General features: G+C 55.6%; 1 protein-coding gene across 3 annotated transcripts; it reads right to left on the reverse strand.

The window, feature by feature from the left end:
- Positions 1–415: 415 nt before the first annotated feature.
- On the reverse strand, positions 416–15,790 carry WDR81 (WD repeat domain 81). 3 transcript variants are annotated; one of them, XM_082706992.1, is made up of 11 exons: positions 15,663–15,790; positions 11,812–12,457; positions 6,764–6,871; positions 6,320–6,510; positions 6,011–6,201; positions 5,555–5,720; positions 5,299–5,464; positions 3,950–4,636; positions 3,158–3,303; positions 2,703–2,882; positions 416–1,643 (listed from the first exon to the last, which is right to left on the reverse strand). In XM_082706992.1, exons 2-11 carry the CDS (start codon positions 12,338–12,340, stop codon positions 1,323–1,325), a joined length of 2,685 nt encoding a protein of 894 aa, XP_082563118.1. In that variant the 5' UTR covers positions 12,341–12,457; positions 15,663–15,790; the 3' UTR covers positions 416–1,322. The 3 variants fall into 3 exon arrangements, 2 of the variants coding, with proteins under 2 accessions (XP_082563118.1, XP_082563117.1); XR_014304839.1 differs by having other exon boundaries at positions 5,354–5,464; positions 11,812–15,780; XM_082706991.1 differs by having other exon boundaries at positions 11,812–15,770.
- Positions 15,791–16,116: the final 326 nt, after the last annotated feature.

Below are 16,116 nucleotides of genomic sequence, written 5' to 3' on the forward strand. Positions count from 1 at the left end.
TCCAACCTCCTTTCCTCTCCCCCATCCTGAGGGGAAGGAAAGGGAGGCCGCAGGAGCCTACGTGGATAACCCAAGATAGGATGCCCATCCCCAGGCCTTACAAGCCCAGGATCCTGATTGGCTGCCTTTAGGTTAGATCTGGAAGGGGTGGGGAGAGGAGAGAGAGCTTCAGCCCCAGCCAGGATCCTCCCAGCAGGAGCGCTGCCTCCTTACCCTCCCCCAAGGCTGAGGGTTCAAGAAACTGGCCTGGGGCTGCATGCACCAGAAGGCCTGTCCCCTGGAGCACCCACGGGCAATGATCAGGCTGTCTCCCACCTTCCTGCCCAGCTTCTCGCCCTCTCCTCAAGGCCCCGGAAGCTGCCCATTCGTAATTCTTCCCCACCCTGATACCACCATCAAGAAAAGTATCCCTCAGTTCCATGGCTCTTCCAAAGGATTTATTGGTCATATTTACATCTATTGCAAATAATGAGGAGGCAGCAGGGGCACAGGCTCAGACCTCATCTCTGCTCCCGAATATGAGGGTCCCAGGATGCCTGGGCCTTCCCGTCCCCTGGGAGAGACCTGAGATGCAGAGATCATTCTTGCCCCTTCTCTCAGGGTGTCGGACCATGAGGGTTCTGGGCCCAGGGGCTGCCTCCTCAGTTTCAAGGCACAAACACTGTGGTGAGGGTTGGGCAGGCAAGGCAGGGGGTCACTCCTGGCCAGGCACCGGCTGGCCCAGTCCCTCTTCCCTTCCCTGGTCCTGCCCTCTTTCTTCCCCTACTGGTCCCACACTGGGCAGGGCCCGGCTGAGTGGACACTTAAACCCCAGCCCAAGGCCCTAACTCCTGGACCACGGCCAGCCCTCATTAGAGGCTGGAGTCCAAGCACCATCAGTGTCCTGGACTGCAGCAGCTGTCCTGTCCTTGTGAGACTGGGGTACCGAGCTCAGCAAGGTGTGGGGGCATCTTCGGCTGGAGACTGGCTGAGCCGGGGCCCATCTCCGTTCCTCTTCTCAGAGCTTCCCTGTCCTTATGTAGACCCAGAGGGCAGAGCCAGGGAGAAGGGAGGGCAATGCTTTCCCATGCTCTCTCTCTTGCTTCCTGCTGACTAGGGGCAGCAGCTCCCCCAGGCCGTGAAGGAGATCCTTTCTGGCAGCATTGGTGGTTCTGGCAGTTTGGGACCCTGGACTCCTGCCTCCCCAAAGCTTGCAGGCCACATGGCCACTTGGAGTGTGGGGCCTGATGCTTGTGCAGAGGGAGCTGCTGGGAAAACACGGATGAGGAAGGGACTCCTGGGGGGGATGTCTGCCCACCCTCATGGGCCGGCCCTGCCTCAGCCTACGCCAGGAGGCGGATGACCCCATTGTCCGAGCCTAGCAAAAGGTGGCGTTTGGTGGGCAGCAAGGCCAGGCTGGTGAGCGTGCCTCGGAAGTTCTCAGAGCTGAGCTTGGTGGTGGCCTGGGAGGGGGGCTCGAGTAGGGAGCAGACGCCGATCTTGTTGGCCACTGTGCCAGTGACGACCTCGCTGCCATACAGGTCGAAGGTGTGGATGGGGTCAGAGGCAGACTTGTAGTGGTGCGTGGGCTTCTGTTCCAGCTCCTTCCACACGGTCAAGGAGTGGTCGGAGGAGGAGCTGACCAGGACACTGCCCTCCACCGCCTGCTCGGGGAGAAGAGAGCCTGAGCCAGCCAGACCAGAGCCCTCCCATGTCCCCAACTAGTTCCAGGGTCTTCTGTTTACTCGCATGGGATCTCCCAGGAAGACAGAGGGGTCCTGGGCAGGAGACCAGCTGCCTCCTCCACCACATCATTTAAGGGCTGGTTGACATCAGTGTGTTCAGGTGTCTTTAACCTAGTCATCACTGTAACTTGGGCACTCACTCTAGGCATTGTGTGCGGCATGCCATATTACCAAATTTAATTTTCAGGACAACTCAATGACGTAAATGCTCTTGTTATTCCCATTTTACAGAGAAAGTACCCGAGGCTCAGAGAAGTTAAGTAATCCTCCCAAGGTCAGAGAGCTAGTAAGTAGCACTGCCAGGATTAACACCCAGGCTGACCCCAAAGCCCTCCAAATTCGTCCCTGGAAGGTCTGAACTGAAAGCTACCTCGACCCCTGGGTCCCCTGGGGTCCTGGACACAGCTGGAGCCAGTGTGTCCTTAGCAGTGGCAATGCAGGCCCCCTGGCTGCAGTCAGAACAGGGAGGAAGTGCCAGCTTCCTGGAAATATCCTCCCACAAAGAGCCCTGTTCCTCCCCTGCTGTCCCTCCCCGGGCAGCTCCCTGAAGTCTGTGCCTGAGAATGGGAGAGGGTAGGGGTAGGATCCCCAGGCGGGGACGTCCCTGCCCCCATGAGGGCAGCCCAGCATGGGACATGGACTCTGTTCCATGGTCTAGGGGCAGTAAACAGCCTCCCAGCTGAGCTTTATTTAACCTGAACTGGGTCACGGACAGGGCCTGACCCCTGATCCTCCAAGCAAGGCAAATATGGACAAGGGTTACTCATTAGAACATCCCCAGGGAGCAGCAGGGTCAGCTCACCCCCTGCTTCCCGCCCCCATGGCCTGCCTCTGGCTCCTAACCCTCTGTGTCCATCAGCCCTGGGGCAGGTAAAAGGGAGATTAACTTAGCTGGAGCCTGTCCTGGGTAGGCCCCAAGAGGACCTAGAACAGGGGCGGGGCTGAGCAGTGAGGAGGGGAAAGGGACCTGTCAGTCACCTTGATCTGCAGGATGTCCCCTTCATGGGCCGGCCAGCCACGCAGAACCAGGCCAGTACGGGTGTCCAGGAGCACCATGAAGCCCGAGGAGAAGCCAGCCACCACGCTACGGCCACTGGGACTGACGGCCAAGGAGCGGACAAGGCCGGGGTTCAGCCCACCGCCGAGGCGGAACTCATGCTGCAGACAGAGGGAGATAAGCTAAAGCGCCGCCCCAACCCATGGTGAGGTCCCGCTCCCTCCCAAGCCCACACAGTTGAAAGGCCTGATCCTTTATCCCCGCCCCCTCTATCAAGCAGAGGGCCCCCCCTCCATCTCAGGTCAGGCCCAACCCCCCACTCAGGGTTTGCTGCTGTGGGTCATTGGTCTAAACGACACTCTGGCCTTCTCTCTTTGGGGTCTCTCCTCCCTGCCGGGCATCCAGGCCCGGGCTCAGGGAACCGGACGGCCCTGACCTGCAGGCCAGGCTTCCTGCAGTCCACGAAGCGCAGGGTGGAGTCAGAGCTGGCCATGGTGATGCTGGTATGGGGGGCAGGCATGACGGCCACAGCGGTCAGGGGCACACGGCTGTCCCATGGCTCCATCATGCGGAGGGTCTTCCCTGGGAAGGAAAGGCACCGTGGATGTGGGGTACCAGGAGCTGACAGAAGCACCCCAACTCTTCCTATCTCCCTGACCTACCCTGGATCTGCTTCTCATATTCCAGAGGACCTCAGAAAATGCTGAAGATGCTTTTTGACTCTCCCACCTTCCTACTTCTGTGGCCAGGCCAGGCTCCGGTCCCCAGAGCAACCTCTTCTTTTCCCACGGCACCCCCTGATCAAACACTACTTCTCCTCTGTCTACCTCAACACTACCCAATCCCCTCTGCCTTTAAAAACCTTACTTCTCCTCCCCCATGATGCCAAAATACAATCAAGCAACCATTTGCCAAACTTGTATGACACGCTACATGTTAAGCCAAACGCCTATGCGCATCATCTTCTAACCCCGTTCTGATTCCCATTTTACAGATCAGGAAAATTAATGCTTCCAGCAGTAAGGTGACTTACACAAGGTCACCCAGCAAATAAGTTGGCAGAACCAATTCAAACTCAGGTCCAACTGCTCCTCTGGGCGGCCTCACTGGGTCACCCCACCCCCTATACCATTACACCCCAACCACCCAACCCTGGCTCCTCGAACCCAGAGGCCTGGCAGCGCCCAGGATGGCAGCAAGAGAACAGGTCTCACCTGGACCCACTCACCTGTGAAGGGGTCCCAGATGTGCACGGCCCCGTCGCAGCTCACCACGTACTGCGGGGCCTCGAGCTGGCCCACAAAGAAGACGCTCTTGCGGTGCTGGGTGTAGACGAGGCGCGGAGCCGTCTCACTGGTGCCATCCCCTGAGTTGTAGAGCGGCCAGAGGCGCACCGTGCGGTCCTTACTGCCACTCAGGAAGAAGTCCTCACTGCTCAGGGGTGCCACACACTTGACGGCCCCAGAGTGGCCCGGGAAGCTCTGCAGGCGGATCTGGTGGAAGTGAAAGTGGGCGTCCTGCTGGCTCACGCCAATCTCGTACTGCCAGTAGGCGAGCCAGTTCCCACTCAGCCCGTGGGCGCTCCGGGGCAGCTCCCGCTTCAGCGCGTTGTCCTCCTCGCTGCTGACGCCCCCACTGCCCGCCCCTGGGACAGGGCCCAGCAAGCCGGGGCTCTCGGGCTGTGGGTCGTCAGGAATCTGGATGCGATTCCCAACCAGAACACTCCCAAAGGTCCCTGAGTGGCTGTCATCCCGTGGGCCACCCCCATTCTGGGGGTCCCACTCGGGGCCCGTGTTGGGCACAGCAGGTTCCACGCTGGCCGGGCTGCGACTGCTTGGGCTGATGCTCTCCAGGTACAGCCCCGCCAGTTCCCCAACCAGCTCATGGTTGGGGACGATCTTCCGGATGATGTCACCTAGATGGGAGGGTGGGAGTAATCCTAAGATCAGGGAAGATGGCAGGCAGCTGCCACCACCCCGCCAAAGCTTGGGAACAGAAGTCAGGGCAGGTGCTGGCTGTGAACTCTCGGCAAGTAACTCTTCATCTCTGAGCCTGTTTCTTCCCTAGGAAGACATGGATTCGCTCACATGCACATCCTCTGTATGTGCTGGGGACCATGTGGCACATGGGAAACAGAACGGTGAGAAAGACAGCCAGTGCTCCCCCTCTCAGGACCCAGATTTCAGTGGAGGGACAATAACGTATCTGAACACAAGGCTGTTCTTCCCATTCAAAGAGACAACACACATAACCACGCAGCAGTGCCAGGCCTGCAAGGTATAGTGTGAGGCTACACAGACGGTGGGCTACTTATTCCTCTCAGAAACTCCTAGAGATGTCCGTACATCGGCCCAAGGCCGCTGCCTTCCCCAGGGATACTCTAGACCAGCTCCCATGCCTCCCTGCCGGCTAATGCTCACTCTCTGTTTATGTGTCACCTTGGGACAGTGAGGTCTGACGCACAACACTGTGCTGAAGACCAGCTACAGGGTCTGGGGGGCAAGGGGAGCACAGAGCCCTCCCAGGAGAAGAGACAGAGCCACAAAGGTTTTGCAAGGGAACGTGACGGGGCAGTACCCAACAGGCAGGAGAAGGGCACGTAGATTGTGTACGCCATCTCCAAGGTGAACACCTTCTGCAGCTCGTCCAGCAGGCTGGGGTCCACTAGCCGCTGCTGCCCGTCGGAGAAGGCCACCTCCGGCAGCTGGCCCTCGCTGCGGCCCACGGCATCCAGCTTCAGATCCTGGGGGCAGGACAGCCCAGGGCAAGTCAGCTAAGTTCACGACACCTGCCCCGCCCAGTCCAGCCAGGTAAGGGAAGCAAGTCTGCCTACCTGGTGCTGAAGCTCGTGCAGCTGAGAGAAGACTTGAAAAAAGGTGGCCACAGGCTCACTCAGGTGCTGCTGGACCATCTCCTGCCCAATGCGCAGGCATATGAGGGCGATGAGGCTGATGGTTTTCACACACAGGACAGTCCGGGCCTGGGCCCCACTCGGGAACCTGGAAAGAAAGCACACAAGCTCCAGCACCCCCCTTACACTGACCCCCACTCTGCAGGACTTGCCCAGAATCTACCAAAAAGCCTTCAATGAACAGAGCTCTAAGACTGATTGGCCCAAATGAGATAAGGAAACTGAGGCACAGAGAGGAGTTGCGGCTTGCTCAGGGTTGCACCACTGAATCAGAACCAGGACTCCTGACACCCAGTCTCACTCCCAAGCTTCCCAGCCCCTCCCAGGCAGCATCCCCAACTGGGCTACTCCCTGCACAGGGGTGGTGCAGCAGCCTACCCAGTGACGAGGGAAGTGAGGAAGCTGAGCACAGGTAGTAAGACCTCGTGGCTGATTCGGGGCAGGATGTCCATGAGGGTGGTGTCCGAGAGGTACACGATGATCTTCTGGGTCAGGGTCACCGCCGCCAGCAGCCCTGCCTCCTTACGGCTGTTCAGTCGACTGGGGCCTGAGGTGCTACCTGGGGCCACCTAGGGCCACAGAGTAGATGAGGGCCAGGCTGCCCATGGACCCCTGGGACCCCCAGATTGCTCAGGTCTGCCCTCAAGTTCCTTGGCCTCCCCTGAGGCTGCCCCAGCAGTGACTGACCAGATAACTGATGTAAGGCAGGTACTGGTAGGTGAGGACAGGCTCCCCATACAGATGAGCGATGTGCAGGAGGCAGCTGAGCACAGGCCCAGACACTATATCGCCCAAGACTGGCCTCTTCTGGTAGATGTTGCCCGCACTCAGTGGGGGGCTCTCCCCGCTGCTCATCGTGAACTGCTGCCGAGTGGGCCCTGCCGAGGAAGAACCAGTAGCCTCGAGCAGCTCATGGCAGGCAGTGGGGAGGTCAGTCTTCCAGGAACTAGGGTAGCCGCTCCCATTCCCTCTAGCCTGGGGCCCACACCATGCCCTACCCGAGGAAGGAAGTAGCTTACAGACAGGGACCTGGCAGGGACGTGGAAGTGGGAAGGATGCCCTACAGGGGGCTGAGGACAGACAGAGGGTCTGAGATGGAGCCCCGTCTCTGGCACCGACTGCAGGTCTTACCAACGTAGCAAGATGTCAGCAAGCGGAGCAGGTTCCGGGCCACATAGCGAGAGGCCACAGTGGGGCCAAGCCTGGCAGACAGCCAGCGGACCATCTTGCAGGCCGTATCTGCAAGGCAGGAGCAGGCCCTGAGCTCATAGATAACGGTGGCTTGCCACTCCTCTCACCCCACCCCCCAGCACCCCTCCTAGACATTCCTGGTGCAAACCTGCCAAGCAGCCTGTGCCCCACACTAGCACCATCTGTTTCACAGTGCCAGAGGGGACCTGTGGCTTTAGGACTGCCCCAGGTGACCCTGGCTTCCAGGCTGCTCCAGAATCCTCCCCTCGGGTACAACTTGCAGGAAGGTCATCCTTTCAGTGAATCTTCTTAAGCTGCTAAATGAGGCCTGGCCAGGCCCTAGCTCCCTCCTACTATGGCCTGTGCTCCCTCTTCTTCCCTCTAGTCTCCTTGTCTAACCAGGCCAGCCTTTCACTGCTTCTCCTTTTTTTTTTTTTTTTTTAAGATTTTATTTATTTATTTGCCAGAGAGAGAGAGAGAGAGCTAGCTAGCTCACAAGCAGGGAGAGTGGCAGGCAGAGGCAGAGAGAGAAGCAGGCTCCCTGCTGAGAAAGGACCCTGATGAGGGACTCGATCCCAGGACCCTGGGATCATGACCCGAGCCAAAGGCAGTGGCTTAATGGACTGAGCCACCCAGGCATCCCTTTCCACTGCTTCTTTAATGGAGTCACAGAACCTCACACATGCTGATCCCTCTGCCTGGTATGCTCTTCCCACTACAGACCCTACCACTTTTGCCTTGCTCCCTCCTATTCACTGGGCCTCAACTGTCTCTACCTCTTTTTTTCCTCCTAAAGATTTTATTTATTTATTGGAGAGAGAGCACAAGTGGAGGCGGAGGGGCAGAGAGAAGGGAAGAAGCAGGCTGCCTGCTGAGCAGGGAACCCAACGTGGGGCTCAATCCCAGGACCCTGGGATCATGACCTAAGCCAAAGGCAGACGCTTAACTGAATGAGCCACCCAGGCATCCCTGACTCTACTTCATGGAAGCCTCTCTGACCCCTGAAAACTAGATCTAAGCCCTACTTATAGTTCCTTATAGTACCTATCCCTGTTCTTTACAGCGCTGCTTTACCTAAGGTACCCTCCTCTGCTAGGAGTGAGCTCCAGGAAGGAAGGCCCACACCTGTGCCACACGTGAATCTGTTCAATCCACTCCTTGGCGCAGACAAGGTACTTAGAAATGCTGAATGAAAACCAGAGTAAGGGGCGCCTGGGTGGCTCAGTCGTTAAGTGTCTGCTTTCGGCTCAGGTCATGATTCCAGGGTCCTAGGATCAAGCCCCGCATCAGGCTCCCTGCTCAGCAGAGGCCTGCTTCTCCCTCTGCCTGCTGCTCCCCCTACTTGTGTGTGTGCGCTCTCTCTCTCTCTCTCTTTCTCACTATCAAACAAATAAATAAAATATTTTAAAAAAGGAAAAAAAACATATGATCATTTTAACAGATGCAGAAAAAGCATTTAACAAAGTACAACACCCATTCATGATAAAAACCCTCAACAGGATTGAGCCCCGCATCGGGCTCTCTGCTCAGCAGGGAGCCTGCTTCCTCCTCTCTCTCTGCCTGCCTCTCTGCCTACTTGTGATCTCTCTCTGTCAAATAAATAAATAAAATCTTAAAAAAAAAAACCCCACCCTCAACAAAATAGGTTTAGGGGGAACATACCTCAACACAATAAAAGCCTTATGTGAAAAACCCACAGCAAATATCATCCTCAATGGGGAAAAACTAGGAGCTTTTCCTCTAAAGTCAGGAATAAGACAATGATGTCCAGTCTCACCACTGGAAATTCAAACCACAGCAGTTAGACAATAAAAAGAAATTAAAAGGCATCCAAATTGGTAAGGAAGAAATAAAAGAAGAAGTAAAACTTTCACTATTTGTAGGTGAACTGACACCATATACAGAAAACCATAAAGACTCAAAACCAAAAAACTACTGGAACAGATAAATGAATCCAGCAAAGTTACAGGATCCAAAATCAAAGTAGAGAAATCGGTTGCACTTCTATATGCTAATTATAAAGCAACAGAAAATAAAATTAAGAATCACATTTAAAACTGCACCAAAGGAAAAAAAAAAAAAAGTACAATGCTTAGGAATAAATTTAACCAAAGAGATAAAAGACCTATACTTTGAAAAATATAAAACATTGATGAAAGAAATTGAAGACAACACAAAGAAATGGAAAAGCATTCTATGTTCATGGATTAGAAAAATGGATATTGTTAAATGTCTAAACAACCTAAAGCAGTCTACAAATTTAATGCAATCTCTATCAAAATACCAACAGCATTTTTCGCAGAACAAGTACAAACAACCCTAAAATTATTATGGAACCATAAAGGACCCTGAATAGCCAAAGCAATCTTTTTTTAAAAATTTTTAAAAGATTTTTATTTATTTATTTGACAGAGAGAGGTCACAAGTAGGCAGAGGCAGGCAGAGAGAGAGGAAGGGAAGCAGGCTCCCTGCTGAGCAGAGAGCCCGATGCGGGGCTCGGTCCCAGGACCCCGGGATCATGACCTGAGCCGAATAGCCAAAGCAATCTTGAAAAAGAAAAGCAAAGCTGGAGGCATCACAATTCCAGACTTCAAGTTATATTACAAAGCTGTAGCAATCATAACAGTATGATACTGGCACAAAACAGACACACAGATCAATGGAACAAAATAGAAAAACCACAAATAAACCCACAATTATATGGTCAACTAATCTTCAACAAAGGTGGAAAAGACTATACAATGGGAAAAAGACAATCTCTTCAATATATGGCCAAAAATTGGACAGCTACATGCAAAAGACTCATACTGGGGATGCCTGGATGGCTCAGTCAGCTAACTATCCTACTCTTGATTTCAGCTCAGGTCTTGACCCCAGGGTCTTGAGTTCAAGCCCCACACTGGACTCCACCTGGCATGGAGCCTACAAAAATAAAAATAAAAAAAGGAATCAAACTGGCCCACTTCCTTATACCATACACAAAAATAAACTCAATATGGTGAGAAAAAATTTAAAAAAAAAAACCACCTCAAAATGGATTAAAGACCTAAATATGAGACCTGAAACCATAAAAATCCCAGAAGAGAGCACAGGCAATAATTTCTCTAACATCAGCAGTAGCAACATCTTTCTAGAAATGTCTCCTGAGGCAAGGGAAATAAACGCAAAAACAAGGGGCGCCTGGGTGGCTCAGTGGGTTAAAGCCTCTGCCTTTGGCTCAGGTCATGATCTCAGGGTCCTGGGATGGAGACCCACATCGGGCTCTCTGCTTGGCAGGGAGCCTGCTTCCTCCTCTCTCTCTTTGCCTGCCTCTCTGCCTACTTGTGATCTCTCTCTGTCAAATAAATAAATAAAATCTTTTAAAAAAAAAAAAGCAAAAATAAACTACTGGGACGACATCAAAATAAAAAGCTTCAGCGCTGCTAAGGAAACAATCAAAACTAAAGGGCACCCTAAAAAATGGGAGAACGTATCTGCAAATGACATATCTGATAAAGGCTTAGTATTCAAAATATATAAAGAACTGCTACAAGTCAACACCCAAAGCACAAATAATCCAACTAAAAAATGGAGAGAAGACACGAACAGACATTTCCCCAAAGATATCCAAATGGCCAACAGACACATGAAAAGATGCTCAATATCACTCACCATCAGGGAGATGCAAATTAAAACTATAATATCAGGGCGCCTGGGTGGCTCAGTTGGCTCAGCATCTGCCTTCAGCTCAGGTCATGATCCCAGGGTCCTGGGATTGAGCCCTGCATTGGGCTCCCTGCAGAGAGGGATTCCCCCTCTTCTCCTTCCCTCCCCCCACTCATTCTCTCTCTCTCTCTAGTAAATAAATAAAATCTTTTTTAAAAAGTTAAAAATAGTACTATAGGGTAGTGATCCAATAACTGCACTACTGGTGTTCACCCCCAAAATACAAAAACACTAAATCAAAGGGATACATGCACCCCTGTTTTTGCAGCATTTACAACAGACAAACTATGGAAGCAGCCCAAGTGTCCACTGATAGATGAATGGATAAAGAAAATGTAGTATAGTTGTGCCAGGGTGACTCAGTCAGTTAAGTGTCTGCTTTCAGTTCAGGTCATGATCCCGGGGTCCTGAGATTGACTCCTGCATCGGGCTTCTCACTCAGCAGGGAGCCTTCTTCTCCCTCTGTCTGCTGCTCCTCTTGTCTGTGCTCTCTCCCTCTCTGATCCTCACCAAAAAAGTTCTTAAGAAATAAGATGTAGTTTATATATATAAGTGGAATATTATTCAGGCTTAAAAAAGAATCATACCCTGCCACGCCCAACAACATGAATGGACCAAGAGTATAATGCTAAGCAAAAAAAGTCAGAGAGAGGGACCAATCCCATATGATTTCACTCACAGGTGGAATTTAAGAAACAAACAAGAGCATGGGGTGCCTCGGTGGGGCAGTCGGTGAGGGTCCGACTCTTGGTTTCGGCTCAGATCATGATCTCAGGGTCGTGAGACTGAGCCCTGCATTGGGCTCAGTGGTTGGTGCAGTCTGCTTAGTGTGCTCTCTCTCAAATAACTAAATCTTTAAAAAAAAAAAAAAAAAAGGCAAAGGAAAAAAAGAGCGAGAAACCAAAAAAAAAACTCTTAACTCTAGAGAACAAACTCCAGAGGGGAAGAGGGGATGGGGTGGAGAAAACAGGTGATGGGGATTAAGGATTACTTGAGTCGTGATGAGCCCAGTCTTGCATAGAATTGGTGAAACACTATATTGTACACCTGAAAACTAAGAAAACACTCCAGGTTAAATATACCGGAATTTAAATTTAAAAAAATAAATAAATAAAACAAAACACCCACAGGGCGCCCGGCTGGCTCAGTCAGAAAAACATGGGACTCTTGATCTCAGGGTATTGCGTTCGAGTCCCATGCTAGGTGTAAAACTTACTTCGTTCAATAAATAAATAAGTGACCAGAGGACTGTTTGGCCAATACCTTAAGGCCTGAGAACTCACCGAGGAGGATCTTCTGTTCTTTGCCCTCCGACTGCTCAGTCAGCGGCTCCTCTTCTTCCTCCCCATCTGTCTCGCCACCGCGGGCCACCACCGTATCCAAGGACAGCACAGTGTCAGAGAGAGTGAGTTCAGAGGTCCTGGTGATCTCGTCTTGCTCCCCGTCCCCCTCCTCCTCCTCCAATACCACCACACAGCCTTCATCCTCCTCCTCTTCCTCCTCTGAGCCCTCGCTCTGCTTCAAGTCCTGGCTGCTGTCGCCTGACCTGAGGCTGCTCTTGTCCATGGGAGCACTCCCTTCCTCGGCAGCCCGCTCCTCGCCCAGGGAGGTCTCGCTGGTGCTGCTCTTGTCACTCAGCCGACCCAAGCTCACAGCCTCGGCTTCCTGGGGCTGTGGGGACTCTGTCACATAGAGCCCAGCCTGGAAGTCCTCGGTCTCAGGGAGATAGGCCTGGTCGTGGAAGCTGACACCAGACGTGTAGTCTGGGAGCCCCAGGCCCGAGGAGGCTGCAGGCTCACCATCCATCGGCATCTCCTCCCTGAAAGCACAGGAGCTGGGCCTGGCCCCCGGGAGCTCACTCTCCTCATCCTCGGGGGCACCCACCAGGCCCTTGCTTTCCTCCTGAGAGGCCTCCACACCAGCCAGCACCTGTAAGACGTGGGGCAGCAGGTGGATGAGAAAGGCCTGCAGGCCCAGCCGCACCATCAGTTGGGCCACAAAGCAGTCCGTGTACAAGTAGAAGCGGCCGTGTAACCTGCAGGGGCTCTCGTAGGCACCGATGAGAGGTTTCAGGAGGTACTTATTAGCATTTCTGGGGCCCAGGGCCTTAGCGACCGGTTCAAAGAGGTACCAGGCTGCGTACACGGCCGTGTGCTCCTCAGACATGAGTGACAGCACGAAGGGCAGCAGGATCTCCAGCCCCTCCGGGGTGATGTCACTCAGCACCGCCCCCAGTTGCTGCCACAGCGCGAACACCAGCTCCCGCCCCTGGGCCTCGTCCTCCACGCGTCTTGCCTGATACAGGAGGATGAACTTGTGTAGCGCTGGGAAGTACGGGGGGAAGGGAACCACAGAGCTGAAGGGGCTGAGGAGCTGGGCCGGGCAGGGAGGGGGCAATCCCTGGGAGACCGGCCTGTACTCAAAGAGTGGGGCTAGTTTGCCCCTCCCTGCCACCGCAGGGCGTTCAGGTCCACTCAGCTGCAGGAGTTTGTCCAGCACGGGCTGCAAAGACACGGGGACCTCCTTGGGGTGACGTAGGCAGAGCCCCCGGACGGCCTCAAAGCGTACCCACAAAGAGGCATCAGGCGGCAGCATTCGGACCCTGGTGGCAAACACCATCTCAGCCAACAGGACCCCCAGCGCCTGCATGTCCCGATGGAGAAGTTCCTGCAGTTGCACGGGTGGTTGGATCTGGGGCTGCTCAGGCACTTCCAGCTGGCTCCCAAGGCCTTTGGTCAGAAAGTTGCCAAGTTTCTCCAGCCCTTCCAGGGCCTGCACAGGATTGAAGCCCTCAGGAAGAAGAATCTTCCCCTCATCCCCTTCCCCAGGGTCTGCACTGGCAGGTTTGTTCCTGCGGCCTGGCCGAGAGGCTGAGGCCACTGAGAAAGACAGGAGGCCTGGTGGGGCTTGACTGGAGACAAAGGAAGAGGAGCCTAGCTGGTCACCGGCTTTCCCCGCTAGGGAGATGGAATCCAGAGCTTCCGTGGCCTGTTCCAACTCATCTTCCCCTGCCCCGGGCCTGTCTCTGGCCCAGCCAGCCTCGCAGGGAGTGCCCTCCAAAACCAGCCTGCCCGCCCCATTCGTAAGCTGTCCTGGTAAGTCCTCCCGGCCGGTGCTCTCCTGGATGGTCTGGAACAACACTCTGGGAATGAGTGGGGGCTCAGAGGCCAGGGCAGGAGCCCCGGCCAGGCGCTGGGGGTGCGGCTGATCGAAGAGCTGTACGACGCCATAGCTGGTCAAGTGGGTGTGGGCATCCACCAGGTGCAGACACACGTTCTTCTCCTTCACAGCTTCCTTGCCCTGCAGTTTGTAGCCAAAGGTGAGGTCGATCCAATGGTGCAGGTCCTGGGACACCTCTCGGCTCTCCAACAGGGCCCGGTGGGCAGACACGAACTCGCGGCTGGAGCCGCACCAGGCTGGCACATCCAGGTCAGGCATGTCCGGGTGGATGGAGGAGAAGATCGAGGGGTCGGCGTAGAACTCAGGGATGCACTCATCAGGTGTCCAGCTCTGCATGCGCTCCATGCTGGCAGGATACTCGTGGGGCTCCCACTGTGCCCGCACGTGTCCACAGAGCACGGAGCGGGGCGTCCGCCGAGCCTTGTACACATAATATGTGATGTCGGAGAGCACGTCTGAGATGTGATGAGGAACGTGAGGTGGCTCCCCACCCCCCGCGCCACCAGCTACAAATGCCTGCCTCGTCATCTCGTATGTGAAGTCTAGCTGCTTGTCCCCCTTGTTGAGACGGAACTTGGACTTGCGCAGGTCTCGGAAGCGCCCGTGGGGGGTGGTGAAGTCCACCACCCAGGGCAGCACTGGATGGTAGTTGGGATCGCCCTGTCGTCGACCCGCCAACCTGTTTAGCTGCATGAGGTAGTGGAAGTTGCTGATGCGGCCATGGACCCAATCTAGCACAAGACCCCGAAGTTCCTCCCGGCAGGTGGGACACCTGGGTCCCTCTCCTCCCTCGTCTCCAGGTCTGACGCCTGGCCCGTTCTTTGCCACAGGGCTCTTTTCATTCTCATCCTCCTGAGGCCTCTCGTAAGCACTCAGGTCCAGCCGGAGCTCGCTGCAAAGCTTTTCATCTACGGCGATGTGGTGCAAAGTTAGGGCCCCGCAGGCCAGTCCCTGGCGGTGACAGGCATCCATGGCCCTCAGCACACGGAAGAGAATGAAAAGCACCTTGGCTTGGCTGTTGGTCAGCTTAGCAGGGCTGAAGGTGACAACATCGTGCAGGGAGAACTGCACGTATGGGTGTACCACGTACAGCATCTCTGGAGACTCGAGCAGAGCCTCAGCTCGCAGAAGACTGGGACAGGTCAGGTTACCCCGAGGGGGACAGGCACCCTCTCTTGTAGATGACGGGCCCTGGGGAAACTCACCCACGGACAGGAAGGAACAACCATAGACCCTCTGCAGAGCCTGTCGGACTAAGTCCAACGCGCGGACAGCTGAAGGGGCAGGGCTGTGACTGTAGGGCTGCCCATAAGTGCGGTAAGCATGGCGCCACAGGTTGCGATAATTCTGCGCAGCCACATCCTGCATGAAGCGAGTGAGGGTCTCGGGACTGCTGGAGCCGTCCTCTGAGGGCAAGCCGCTGCCCAGGGGGTAGGACAGCCGCCGTTTCCGCAGCCCGTGCACCTCCACGCGCGTCCAGCCGTGGGGCAGCTTCTGCACAGAGCGTTGCAGAAGAGTCCTCACTTCCGCCTCGCTCAGGCCCTCTGCCCGGGGACAGGGTCCGGGGGGCAGCCGGCGCTCGCGGAGGCTGGCCAGCCAGCGCGCGGGCACTAGGGCCACCACGTGGGTGCCCCCCGGGGCCGGAGCCAGCTGCCGGGCATCGATGTTCAGGTCCCTCTCCACGCTCTGGAGCAGCTCCTCCATATCCGGGCTTGGGGGCGGGGACCAGCCGTGCGTCCCGTGGGTAAGAGGGACTTCCCGCCCCTTGGTCCCCAAAGCCATCCCCTCCCGGCCGCCTGGGGGCAGCGCGGGGCTGAGCCCGGCCACGGCCCTGCCCGCGACGGCTTCCGGGGTGCCAGACCGGGCGGGGAGGGATGGGCGAGGGACCGGGGCTGAGACCAAGGCGGCGGGGGTGGGCCGGGAACAGAGGAGGGGAGTCCGGGGACGCTCTTACCCCTCTGCAAAGTCCTGCGCTCCGGGCGCAGCCGGGCAGGGGCTGCGGGGCGCCGGATTCGGGCTCTGCCGTGACCGGTCAGCTGACGGGGATCACGTGATCACCCTCGCACGGAAACAACCGCACGTGGCTCGGAGGGGCCGGCCGGACCGCTCCTCCCGCCGGCGCCACCGCCTGGCAGACTGCGGTGCCCTCCCTCTCCGCGCTCTTATCTGGTCAGGTGGCGGCTTCGTTTCCTGGGAGTGCAGGGAAGGGGGATGCTGAACGGCCCACGAGATTTCCCCTCCCTTCCCTGTTTCCTCCTGCATGCACCAGAACGCGAATTTGAGGACGATTTTCCCGGGGATTCCAGCCTTTAGCGGGCTGATCCCACGCGCTCCTCTGGTTTTACAGATAAGGAACCGCAGGCTGAGCTGGGGCTTTTGGCATTAGGTACCTTCAGCGCCTCCATGCT

This window comes from Mustela nivalis (genome assembly GCF_964662115.1).
Source record: "Mustela nivalis genome assembly, chromosome: 17".
Classification (NCBI taxonomy): Eukaryota; Metazoa; Chordata; class Mammalia; order Carnivora; family Mustelidae; genus Mustela; species Mustela nivalis.